The sequence below is a fragment of the Pholis gunnellus genome (genome assembly GCF_910591455.1).
Source record: "Pholis gunnellus genome assembly, chromosome: 22".
Taxonomy (NCBI): domain Eukaryota; kingdom Metazoa; phylum Chordata; class Actinopteri; order Perciformes; family Pholidae; genus Pholis; species Pholis gunnellus.
This window is the reverse complement of record NC_136549.1, coordinates 13,526,456-13,537,751: the sequence shown is the minus strand read 5'-3', so window position 1 is coordinate 13,537,751 and position 11,296 is coordinate 13,526,456. Positions and strand designations below refer to the sequence as shown.

Below are 11,296 nucleotides of genomic sequence, written 5' to 3'. Positions count from 1 at the left end.
TATAATGTTTTAAATGTCAACATCTCCTATTGGGGCTATTCTGAAGCTGTATCATCACATCACACTATCTATCTAGCTGTTATGGAATTATGAGATAATATGACACTTTACTAAATTAAAGACTTAAAGTATATAAAAGCATCTTCTGTCCCTTTATTTCACAAATACCGAGTTTTAGAGCCATAAACTCCATTACCCATGATCCTTTGTGTGATTTGTGATTGGCTAGGAAACGGAAGCCGTCATTTGACGTAATCCGAAGGCGCGCGCGAAACTCTTGCGAGTGTGCTCGACTGTTTATTTGCGTTTTCAACATTTTAACTTTTAGCTTTTCACCGCGTTTTAAGTTTGACCCACATTTGATCATTATGTGCTTCCACAGTGTCCTGTCGTGTTCACAGTGAACAACTTCCGACAATATTCCTTGTTTTTGCGAAGATCGGGATGTCAGCGCTGTTGCACCATCCAGGATATGAGGAGGAGAGGCTGCAGAGGCTCTCAGAGCAGCTGCCCTGCAGAGAGCTCCAGGCGGGCATGCTGCTGTCGCTCATGGGGCAGGTACGGAACGTTAGCTTAGCTTCACTTAGCATGGTGCTTTAGGTTAGTTTACACAGATATGAAGTATTGTCTGTTAAGGTTTACAGAAAGTACAAGCGCAGCTTGATAGTCATGTTTAATGGTGGTATTATTAATAATAAAGCACCTTTTATGCACACACACTGCAGCTCAAAGTGCTTAGTGTTTAAAAACTATTTCAGACAAATATACATTTGAGTACAATAATAATAAAGATTAGGTTTAAATCCAATATAAAACTTTTTTTCAGGCTAAAACGGTGAGTGTACTCCCACACACACATTGAATACAGGAATATACAAACTACACAATGTACAGTAAAAATACTTTACCTTTAAAATCTTTCTGCTACATTTCTTTCTGATCAGTGTTGTGAATCAACAGTTCAGAACAATAACTTGTGTGCTTTTAATCGGACACATCTCTTGGTTCTTTGATGAGAAATACATATTTAGATACATTTGTGTTCTTTGTATGAGAATAAACTGGGAGAACTTGTTTGTTATTGATCATAATGAAATGTCACAATTCTATTGAGTACAAATGTACTGAATCTTGTTCTTTCAGCCACACCAGTACAGCTACCCGTCAGTCTTCATCTACGGTCATCGGTCCTCAGGGAAGAGTCACGTGATGCATATTTTGCTGAAGGAACTTGAGGTGAGAAGAGATATTAAAGTTCAGGGAACTCTGGGGATGAACGGCGTTAATCAGGTTTGAGCTGATGCTGTGTAAACCTTAAACAGACGCTGCAACAATAGTGCAAGCCTCCTCCAGACTGCTGAAAGAAATTGGTAATATTACATTTAATTGAAAGTGCTGAAGAATTCAGTTCCCGCAACACATTTTATTGTATTTCAGAAAAATCTCATTTCTCAGAGCACACAAATCTTTGAGTGCGTAGGCGTGTGTTTCCCTTCTTGATTCAAAATGTATGGACAGAATCACGAGGTGTTTGATTTAGATTCCTTCCCACCCTTTGCACCCACACTTTGAGCTTTTACCCCTCAGGGAGAATGTGTAATGTGTCTTTCTTGCCGACTGCAGTTAGAATGCTGAATGCATCGCCTCTTTACATCTTCTCAAACATGCTGTTTGTCCTCATCAAACAGTTTTCACAATGTAGACAACAAAATAACCAATTAAGGCTGCAACTAACTGCTTCATTGTCCATTAATCTGCAGATTATTTTCTTTAAAATGTAAAAAAATAGCAGCTCGGAGGTCTTTAAACTGCTTCTTTTGACCAATCAACAGTCCAAAACGATGAGATGTTTAGTTTACTAAATAAGACCCAAAAAAAATCATGACGTTTTTTCATTTGAGAAGCTGGAATCAGCAAAGATTTTGGCATTTTTGGTTTAAAAAATGGCTGAAATGATGGTGCCAATTAAGTTGTTTTTCAATAGATTAAGTGGTCCAATTGCCGCTGCTCTAATGAAACACCAAATTACAGCAGAGAAGCAATTTCAATATTTCATCAATGACAGGTTGTAATTGCTCAGTTTGCAGCAAAACTCAAAGGAGAGAACCAACACAATGTGAAGATATGAAATTGATTGTCTTTCCTCCTTCCTCCTCCTCCTCCTCCTCTCTGCAGCTGCCTCACGCCACAGTCAGCTGTGTCGAATGCGTTTCTGTTGCGCTGCTGTTTGAACAAGTCCTGCTGTCCTTATTTGGCGGCGACGCTGCCTCGCTGCTCCCCCGCAGTCCCTCCCTGTCCGACTTCGTACGCGTCTACAGGCAGCAGTGCTCCCAGTCTCCCGCCAAGCAGACGCGATACATAGTGAGTGTCGTGCACTTTACGCCCAAACCGCAAAATGTAATCCGTGACGCGTCATATTATTTATTCTTTGGGTTTGTCACTTAAGTGTTTGTACGATGATATGATTAGTAGTGATAACGTGTGCAGATAGATGCTAAACGAAGCTCCAGATGCGTTAGCTTTGAGAGAATTCGTGTGATTTTAAAAGTGAGCTCACATCATATAAAACACTAATGTGCCGTGATTAAAAACCGCCATTCACAACCTCTAGTTTATTGAATATGGATGTTGCAAAATAAGCTCAAATGTACACGTATATGTATTTTTCAGGTGATGGAAAAAGCCGAGCTTCTGAGAGACGCCGATGCCAATCTCCTCCCTGCTCTGCTGCGTCTTCAGGAACTGGTGAGGAAGAGCAGCGAGCGCTTTGTGTTTTTTTTATTTCAGGTCATTTTTTAGGTAACATGAGGAATATAAGTCGCACTAAAACGAGTCGAAATGATACGTGTATATACTGTATCACCTTTTCAGTTATTGTCTGTACTTTGTAGCTTGTTCATACAGTTTCATTCGTGAGAAAGTTTGGTATAAACATCTCTGGCTTCACCTTTTTGGATCTTTGCTATAATAAGATAACGTTTTTTGACATTTAGTCGTTACTTTGTTGCTGTTTTAATCACTGAATCATTTAGTCATTCAGTTTTAAAGTGATCATTTATTTTTTGGACTAAAAGACCAACATTAAGATCAGCTTAATTAAATCTGTTGATTATTCTTTCACTCGGCCCTAAAGCACAATGTGCAATAACCAATGTCAAATTATATTAATATTAAATATGTATTTTATTCAATTAGATACTATTAAAAAAACTAGAGAAAAGCATCAAATGCTTAAACAACGTTGTTTTCCACTTATCCATCGAGCACAAAATAAAATACACAGAACGTTAGATATAAATATATAAAACCCGTTAATTAAATTGGTAGCAATACCTGTAGCCATGGAGAATCCACTTGTTATACAAAACCGCTGTTACATGTTTATATATGTTTCTACTACATATTTATATATATGTGTTTCTATTTATGTGTCCTCCTCAGGTTGAGGACAACGTTACCGTCATCCTTCTCACTGAAATCGTCTGGGACAAGTTCAGACCGAACACCGGCTGTTTCGAGCCCCTTCTGCTCCATTTCCCAGACTACAGTAAAGGTATAATTGTTCACACACACACACACACACACACCCACACACACACATGCTACATCAGCCAGTGTCATGAATACACTGCCACCACACTGCATAATGGTGACACACGCTTGGCAGATGCAGTGTGAGATGTGAGATTTGTACCTGTGAGTTTGTCTCAACACTTACGGCAGCGACTGTGGAGGAACATTGCATTATAGAAACACCACTGTATGAATTCAGCATTTTAGAGGGAGTGAATGATTGTACTTGATATGTGAGAAGACATATTTCTTATTATAATAATCTTTTTGTATAGTATAGTGACGGAGGTTTGTTTTGTGTGTGTGTCTCTGTCCGTTCACGTCTTTGAAGGTGAGCTGCAGCAGATTTTGTCCCGGGACAAACATCCTTCATATTCTGCTGAGTTTTACTCGTCCTACATCAACATCCTGCTGGGAGTCTTTTACTCCGTCTGTCGGGACCTCAGAGAGCTGCGCCACCTGGTCAGACACACACACACACACACACACACACACACACACACACACACACACACACACACACAGACACACACAGACACACACACACACACACACAGATTTTTAATTGTTTTGATTTTCTTTCAGTCTCGCATCATTGATGTCTTTATTTTCTCTTTTCCACTAGGCTGCCCTCAACTTTTCAAAGTTCTGCCAGCCGTTAGCAGAAGGAAAAGGTAACGCGTAAAGAGGTGTATTCATTCATCTGACAGCTGATCAATATTTAAAGATACCTTATTTTACCCTTTTTGTTTGTGTTCATTTGAGGGATCTTTTCTATCACGTCGATGCCACTTAAGCTATTGAACTTTTCCATATTTATTTCTTCAAAGCTGCACCACCCTGGGGGGAAGCAGAACAAGCTGTAAACATTGACATATTATCACCGTGCACACACACAGACATATAGCAACATATTTGGTTCTTGTGTTTCCGTCGCCACCGTGTTAGGGCCGTACCGAACAGTTCGAAGCTTCGTTCATAATGTTGACACTCAAATTCTAAATCGACATTCAAATGCCGCACATCTCTTTTTGTCTTGTCTATTCGTTCTTTTTTTAAACCCGCTACTTCTGCACAGTTGCAGATACACTATTTGTAGAGTTGAGATTCCAGTGGTGACTGCGTTAGGATTGTGTGATCCAGACATTTCCAATAACTCCAGACAGCGTTGTCAAATACAAAAGTCAAAATGTATTGAAAAAGAAGATGGAGGTAATTATTTCCACAATGCACAACGTGTTCTTCAATCCATATTTGTTGATGCTTCCTCTTTCAAAAACAACATTTTCTCTGCAGTTTGCTGTCCTGCTCGCCGCGCACAAAAGGAGACGCTTACACTTATCAATCGGTGCAATCTAGCAGCAATCCAACGGCAACATAAATTACATTTATGCAACCACAAAAACAAGCTATTCTTTTCTTAGGGTGATGATGTCATGAAATAGGACGACTCATTGGAAAACCTCGGTAGAAGCTTTAAGTGTAGGAAAAGGAAGTTGGTGCAGCCCTGTGTTATAGTTGCATGTTTTAGGAGGTGCACGTCAGCTACAGTGTAAAGCTCAAGGTGAAGAATCGCTCCTCTTGTGGCTCTGTTTTGTTCCCCCTTCTGGGTCTTGTGTGACAAAAATATCTGGATCTTTCGCCTCGACACCTTTCGCATTAACACCTTATTATTTGATTCATTGTTTTTCCTCGCCTTTCTGATTACGTCTCTTTCTTTGCAGTAAATGTGGCTTTTTACACCAATGCTGCTCTGTTTTGTGTCTTCAGTGAAAGAGACCGACACACACAAGCTGTGGAGAAACATGGAGCCTCATTTGAAGAAAGCCATGCAGACCGTTTACCTGCGAGAAGTGTCCAGGTCTGTGAACCGCGTCACTGTTGACGTAACGACTCATCTTAGCGATTCTGCTTGTTTTGCCGCCTTCCGGTGAACCGATGCTGTGGGTAATTTTCATCATTGTGTTTCAGCCTTCAGTGGGAGCAGATGCAGCAGATGGAGGAGAAGGAGAATGGAGCCATTAGAGGTACTAACACACACTGAGCACTGTTGCACTTAATGACGTCACGCGACTGCAGAGCAGATGTTAAACTGGAAAAATCGTTGCCGGGGTGCAGCGACACCCTGGATTCATGTGAAATGTTTTGATTTTCTTAACAGCACATCAATGCATCGCGCTGAAAATAATCCAGATCTTAGGTTGCACTGAACATCTGATGTACTGTGTGAAAGTATGTTTAGTTTTGCAGACTCATTGCATTTATTCCCCCTCAGGTTTATCTGCTCACACTCATGTTGAGCTGCCTTATTACTCCAAGTTCCTGTTGATTGCTGCCTATCTGGCGTCCTACAACCCGGCCCGCACGGATAAGCGCTTCTTTCTAAAGGTAAAATATTGTTCTTTAAGGATAGAGAATGTTGCATGTTGTACAGATTGTGAAGCCCCTATAAGGCAATTTGATATTTTGTGATTCGTACAAATAAAAGTCTTTTTATTTGTGTCCCTCTGTTTCCTCCCAACAGCACCACGGTAAAATTAAAAAAACAAACTTCTTAAAGAAAAATGAAAAGGTAATCATCTTAACTGGTCACATTTAAGCTCAAGTTTCAGATTCAGCCTGTTTATATAGTACCAATATATTCTCTCAATGTATTTGCTAGACAAGTAACCATCTTCTGGGGCCGAAGCCGTTCCCTCTGGACCGCCTGCTCGCCATCTTCTACAGTGTGGTGGACAGCAGAGTCGCCCCCACTGCCAGCATCTTCTCCCAGGTCAGTTGGTCGGTTGGCTGCTTCAGTCACATTTAGTCCCTTCACATTTACATAATGTTGTTCCCTACTTCACTAAACATTCAGATAACGGTGCACAGATACAGTTAACTGGCAAAAAAACAACCTAGAAGAGGCTCCTCAGATTCCTTTGACAGAACTTTGTTTGACACTTTATCACTTTTGTTTGTACATGTTGTTTTAAACTGGTTCTTTTTTACAGCTAGAGAGTCTCTCTGACAGTTTAAATTCCTCATGATGAGGACAGTCTGTGAAGACTAGACTCGTTAAACTGAGCTCTATGGTGGTTTAATTTAGCCCTTTATTTAGTCCAGTGCTTGTAATCTTTCTCTATGATTGTGACTCCCGAAGTTAGCTGTAGGAAGTCTCATGGGTCTCTAAAGAAACTTATTTAATTTCACGCTTTTTTCCCCCATGTGCAAGATAAGCGAATGAACACTATAATGATCAGAGGATTTTAAATGAGTTTTTTTCTCATTTCTAGGTGCAAATAACACATTATTTCATGTTAAATCAAGCCTAATGACCACAGTGTCTCAGATGAGAGTTTTCTACCCATATGGTCATGAGTTTCGGGAACCGCGGCCAAATGCCGATCTATTTATGGCCACGAGCATGAAATGGTTTTAGGAAATTAGGCTCGACCCGTATCTCGATCATTTAGTGCCTCTGCATCAAAGTGAGGAGAAGCTGTGCTGAAAGAAGTGGAGCAGAGAGCCACTTCATGTTTCCCCTCCATTCTCCATTTAGATCTCCTCCCTGGTGACCTTACAGCTGTTGACTCAGGTCAGTCATGACGACCAGCTCGATGCCCCAAAGTACAAATGTGCCGTTTCCATGGACTTCATCTGCGCCATCTCCAGGTGTGTGTGTGTGTGTGTGTGTGTGTGTGTGTGTGTGTGTGTGTGTGTGTGTGTGTGTGTGTGTGTGTGTGTGTGTGTGCGTGCGCGCGCATGTTAATACACGAGAGACGAGACTGAAAGCAGAATAATTCAAGTAAATCAAGCTTTTTATAGTTTTCAGAGGATGTGTTTTGTGTGATTTATCTTCCAGGACGGTGAATTTTGAAATTGTCAATTACCTTTATGACTTCCTGTGAACCTGCTGAGAGTACAAGAGAGAAGACGGCCAGAGACGTCGAGACAAAAGAGGGATTTATACATTTAAAGACGAGCCAAAGGAAGAGCTCAGACTATTGTCGGGAAATATCTACAGGACTGTTAATCCAATTATGTCGCTGCCCCCTTGTGGCTGATACATGAGCTTCTTTGTTCTCGTCTCCTATGACTGTCCATGTTAGATATTTGCATTTGTATAAAATAAATGTCATATTGGCAATTTCGCTTCATATTTATATTTTTTGTTGTTAAAAGCCTCTGTTAAGTTTGTTGAGTATTCAAAGGAAACATCCAGAGTTTTCCCTCTTTTAACACAAGAAACCAGTTCATAATCTGGTTCATCCTGCTGAAAATAAAGGGAGGAGAAAAGATGAATATGATGCAGGTTTTAGCATTTTTTTATCTGACACAGAGCGACCGTGGCACCATGAGGGTGAATCATCGTCCTTGCTCAAAGGGAGGATTTGGTTCCGTGATGCGTCACCTTTGTTTACTTTGCTGTATGAGGATGAATAGGGAAGTCATAGGATACTGAAACTGTAATGGAGACGATAAACAAGCTTTTATGAAGATGTATTGTGTAAAAACAATACGTTTACCCGTCCTCCTTTAGCCACAGCCTTTACAAACTAGACCAGTGTTGCAACCTTTTGGAAAATTGAAAGAATTGTTGCAGATTTCTTTTAGATCATGCTAATCTGGTTATTAAGATGTAACATGCCGTCCTCAGGTTGATACTTTAACACCCACTATTTAGTATTTATAGGGAGTATATAAACATTTGATAAATGGCTTACGACACACTAACGAACATAACAAAAGTAATTAAAATCTGTATTTAGAGCAGCAAAACATTCAGTCAATGAAACAAAAAAAACAAACCTTAATTTTGAACTTTATTTAAAACTTTAAAAAAGGTTAAAAACATTTTATTTTAACGGTAAACATTTGAGAATCTGCGCACTCGTAAAACACTTTTACCTGTTCCTGTATTTTACAGCCTTTGACTTAATCAAATTAGCATAAAGATGTTAAAACACACTTCAGAGTCAGACAAGAACGGGAAAAAAGAGATTTAAGTATTTCGATGCAGAGGGGCTCAGACGCTGGAAAGAAAGAAAAGATTTGGAAAGCATTGAGTGCATATTATATCCACTCTGCTCCATTATCTCCCTCTTTTATCCCTCGTGGACCGATGAGGGATCATCGCTCAAAGGTTGGCTGCATTTAAAGTGCACACGTGTCCCTGTATTAGAGATGAGACATAGGACACGTCGGTGTCTGCAGCACACTGGAATTATAGTCGATCTTAATAGAAATCTCAGTCTGTAAATGACCTCTTCACCAGAGGCCATGATGCACTGAGGCCTTCGTGTTAAACCATCAAGGAGGATGAGGTAGTGGGACTAAACGCTGTGCCTCCTGTTGTGGATCATCGTCATGATGTGGGTGAGGTCCAGACTCTTTATCATCACCTCCATGAAGTCTTCATCACTGCGCGCACCGGCCACAAACTCATCCAAGGAGAGCTCGCCTGTCGGACGGGGAAGATTGTTTTTAAAGACATTAAATATGTGCAAAAGAATTTTGTAAGAAAGGTTCAAGGATGGTTATTGCTCATCTGTGTTTCCTGACTCAAGACAGCACTGCAGCTGATAAATGTCAATCTGTGATTAATTACTTCCTCAATCTAACTAGTGCCAGAACACACTCACCGTCTCCATTTATGTCAATCCTGTCAAACACGCGGTTAGTGAAATCCTCAGCGGATGTTTCCTGACTTTCATTCCCATTGATCGCACGGATGGCCTGCAGGGAACAGAGTGGAGGAAAAAAATCAATGTGCCCATGTTGAAGCTGCAAGACTTGCTGTAAAATAATAAATAAAATCCAGTGTCACTGACTGCACCTTTATGATGTTGAGGAGCTCGTGTCGATCGATGCAGCCGTTGCCGTCTACATCATAAAGTTTGAAATACCAGCGCAGCTTGTGCTCCATCTTTCCCCGCATCACCAGGCTGAGAGCCGCCACATACTCCATGAAGTCGATGTAGCCGTCCTGCAGAAAACAAGCGGGCAGATGAGGCCTGGTGTGCACCCTGCAGTTACTGGTCAAACGTCAATAAACTATCATGCATGACCGTCTGCTTATTATTAAACTATTCAAAGTGATAAATCAGCCCCCCCGCCCATCCATAAAAAGATATCTGTGTGACATAAAGCATGCCATGACGGAGGATTAGATCCAGGGTCTGTTTGAACAACAATCTTGGCATCAAAGCAGTTGTCTCACAGATAATCTCTCAGTTTAAATCATGCAGAGAGATTGCCACTGCCCTTTGTGAGCTGAAGGGGGAAGGACTAAATATAGCTTCTCAGAGACACTAAATTAAACCGATCTGAAGGCCTTGTTGCTGGAAGGTCACTGCTTTGTGAGGACGTTTTTAGGAACTTTCCTGCTCTTGACCTAACTTTAGGTCTAGCCTTAACAAACTGTTCAAAAGTCAAGGGGCGGATCTTGAGTGTTTTTGTCTTAGAGCAAAAACAATTGCTTGATTAACGGATTAGTCGATAAATAATTTGCCTCATTGTGATTATAAAGTAATCATTTAAAGTGGACATGTCATGCTCATTTTCAGGTTTATTTTTGTGTTTTAGGTTTCTTGTAAAACTTGTTTAGATGCTTTATTGCTCAAATAAAACCTTTATTTTTCTCATACTGTCTGTCTGAATATACCTGTATTCACACTGTCTAAAACGCTCTATGTTAGCGCCTGTCTCTTTAAGGCCTTTAAGGCCTCTTTGGAGGTATTGATTGACCTACTATACTAATTAAAAAGGAATGTCAACAAAAATAATTTGAGAAGTAAACATTTAAGTTTTTCTTCTTCTTCTCGGTCAAAAAGGTATTTACATTCGTACGCTGCTGATTGTGTTTGTTATGATTGACTTTCTCTCTTTACGGTCGAATAATAAGAAATAATAAAAAGTGAATCTCTCTGCAGTCAAAGTATAAGCCCTCCTGAATTCAACTTTGTAGGTTAAGAAAAAATCGCAGCATCTTACCTTGTTCATGTCAAAGGTGCGGAACATCTGCTCTATGTAGGCGTTGGCCTCCAGGTCCAGCCCTCGCAGCCCGAAGAACTGCTTGAACTCGTGCAGGGTGAGCTGACCCGAGGGGCACTCGGTCATGAACTTCTTGTACCAGAGGTGCATCTCCACCGCCTGCAGGTCGTCCACGGTGCTTCCTGTCGAGTTACCCATTTCTTCCTGACACCTGAGGGAAATAGCTGGATGTTTTTTTTATTTTGCAGCTGGTGCAGAGACCGCTCAGCCCAAGTGGTCTACTGTGAAGCGGAGGTTATCCGTTTTCACAGTCACACAACAACGGGTCTCAGGGTGAGAGGAGCAGCTGGCGGAGGCCTTTTGTAGCCGTCTGTGTTTTCGGGGGATGAGGCGGTGCCCTCCCCTCTGTGTCCACCTTGGGTTTAATCACTGCCTTGTAATCCAGGAGAACATGCAGATCATCAGCATAATCGCCTCTTTTAAAAGGGCAGGTTGACTATTTCATCTCCGTCCACGTTTAGCGTGAGAACCGCTGACAAACACAATGCAGCTCTCATCCCTCACGTGGAGACACAGGACATCCATCACAGTCATGCATCTGAACCGATGACTCACCTCTGAGTGGTGCAGCTGTAAAGCTATGCACACCATAAAAACACCTCAGCAGATTAACTATTAATAAATAAAAACATTTAGTTGCTGCTCTACTTGTTTCATTCTGTAAATAAAAAAAGAGAGATTGCAAAAC

General features: G+C 40.9%; 2 protein-coding genes across 3 annotated transcripts; one reads left to right on the top strand and one right to left on the bottom strand.

Annotated features, from left to right (window-relative positions):
* Window positions 1-275: 275 nt before the first annotated feature.
* Window positions 276-7,665, top strand: orc5 (origin recognition complex, subunit 5). Of its 2 annotated transcripts, XM_079183520.1 has the most exons (14): window positions 276-558; window positions 1,144-1,236; window positions 2,176-2,361; window positions 2,671-2,745; window positions 3,442-3,553; window positions 3,905-4,035; window positions 4,199-4,247; window positions 5,344-5,434; window positions 5,545-5,600; window positions 5,849-5,961; window positions 6,098-6,145; window positions 6,236-6,346; window positions 7,115-7,227; window positions 7,418-7,665. In XM_079183520.1, exons 1-14 carry the CDS (start codon window positions 445-447, stop codon window positions 7,461-7,463), a joined length of 1,338 nt encoding a protein of 445 aa, XP_079039646.1. In that variant the 5' UTR covers window positions 276-444; the 3' UTR covers window positions 7,464-7,665. The 2 variants fall into 2 exon arrangements, with proteins under 2 accessions (XP_079039646.1, XP_079039647.1); XM_079183521.1 differs by lacking the exon at window positions 2,176-2,361.
* A 1,223-nt stretch (window positions 7,666-8,888) lies between these two features.
* Window positions 8,889-10,746, bottom strand: guca1aa (guanylate cyclase activator 1Aa; the record flags this gene model as incomplete). The annotated part of the gene is made up of 4 exons (XM_079183605.1): window positions 8,889-9,016; window positions 9,198-9,291; window positions 9,392-9,541; window positions 10,549-10,746. The coding sequence occupies 4 exons, from the start codon at window positions 10,744-10,746 to the stop codon at window positions 8,889-8,891; spliced, it is 570 nt and encodes a 189-aa protein (XP_079039731.1).
* Window positions 10,747-11,296: the final 550 nt, after the last annotated feature.

Bases quoted from the DNA above. Each gene is read 5' to 3' on its own strand.
- orc5 (XM_079183520.1), top strand. From the start codon at position 445: ATGTCAGCGCTGTTGCACCATCCAGGATATGAGGAGGAGAGGCTGCAG. The intron at 4,248-5,343 runs GTAACGCGTAAA...TTGTGTCTTCAG, and splicing joins GCCGTTAGCAGAAGGAAAAG to TGAAAGAGACCGACACACAC. The intron at 5,962-6,097 runs GTAAAATATTGT...TCCTCCCAACAG, and splicing joins ATAAGCGCTTCTTTCTAAAG to CACCACGGTAAAATTAAAAA.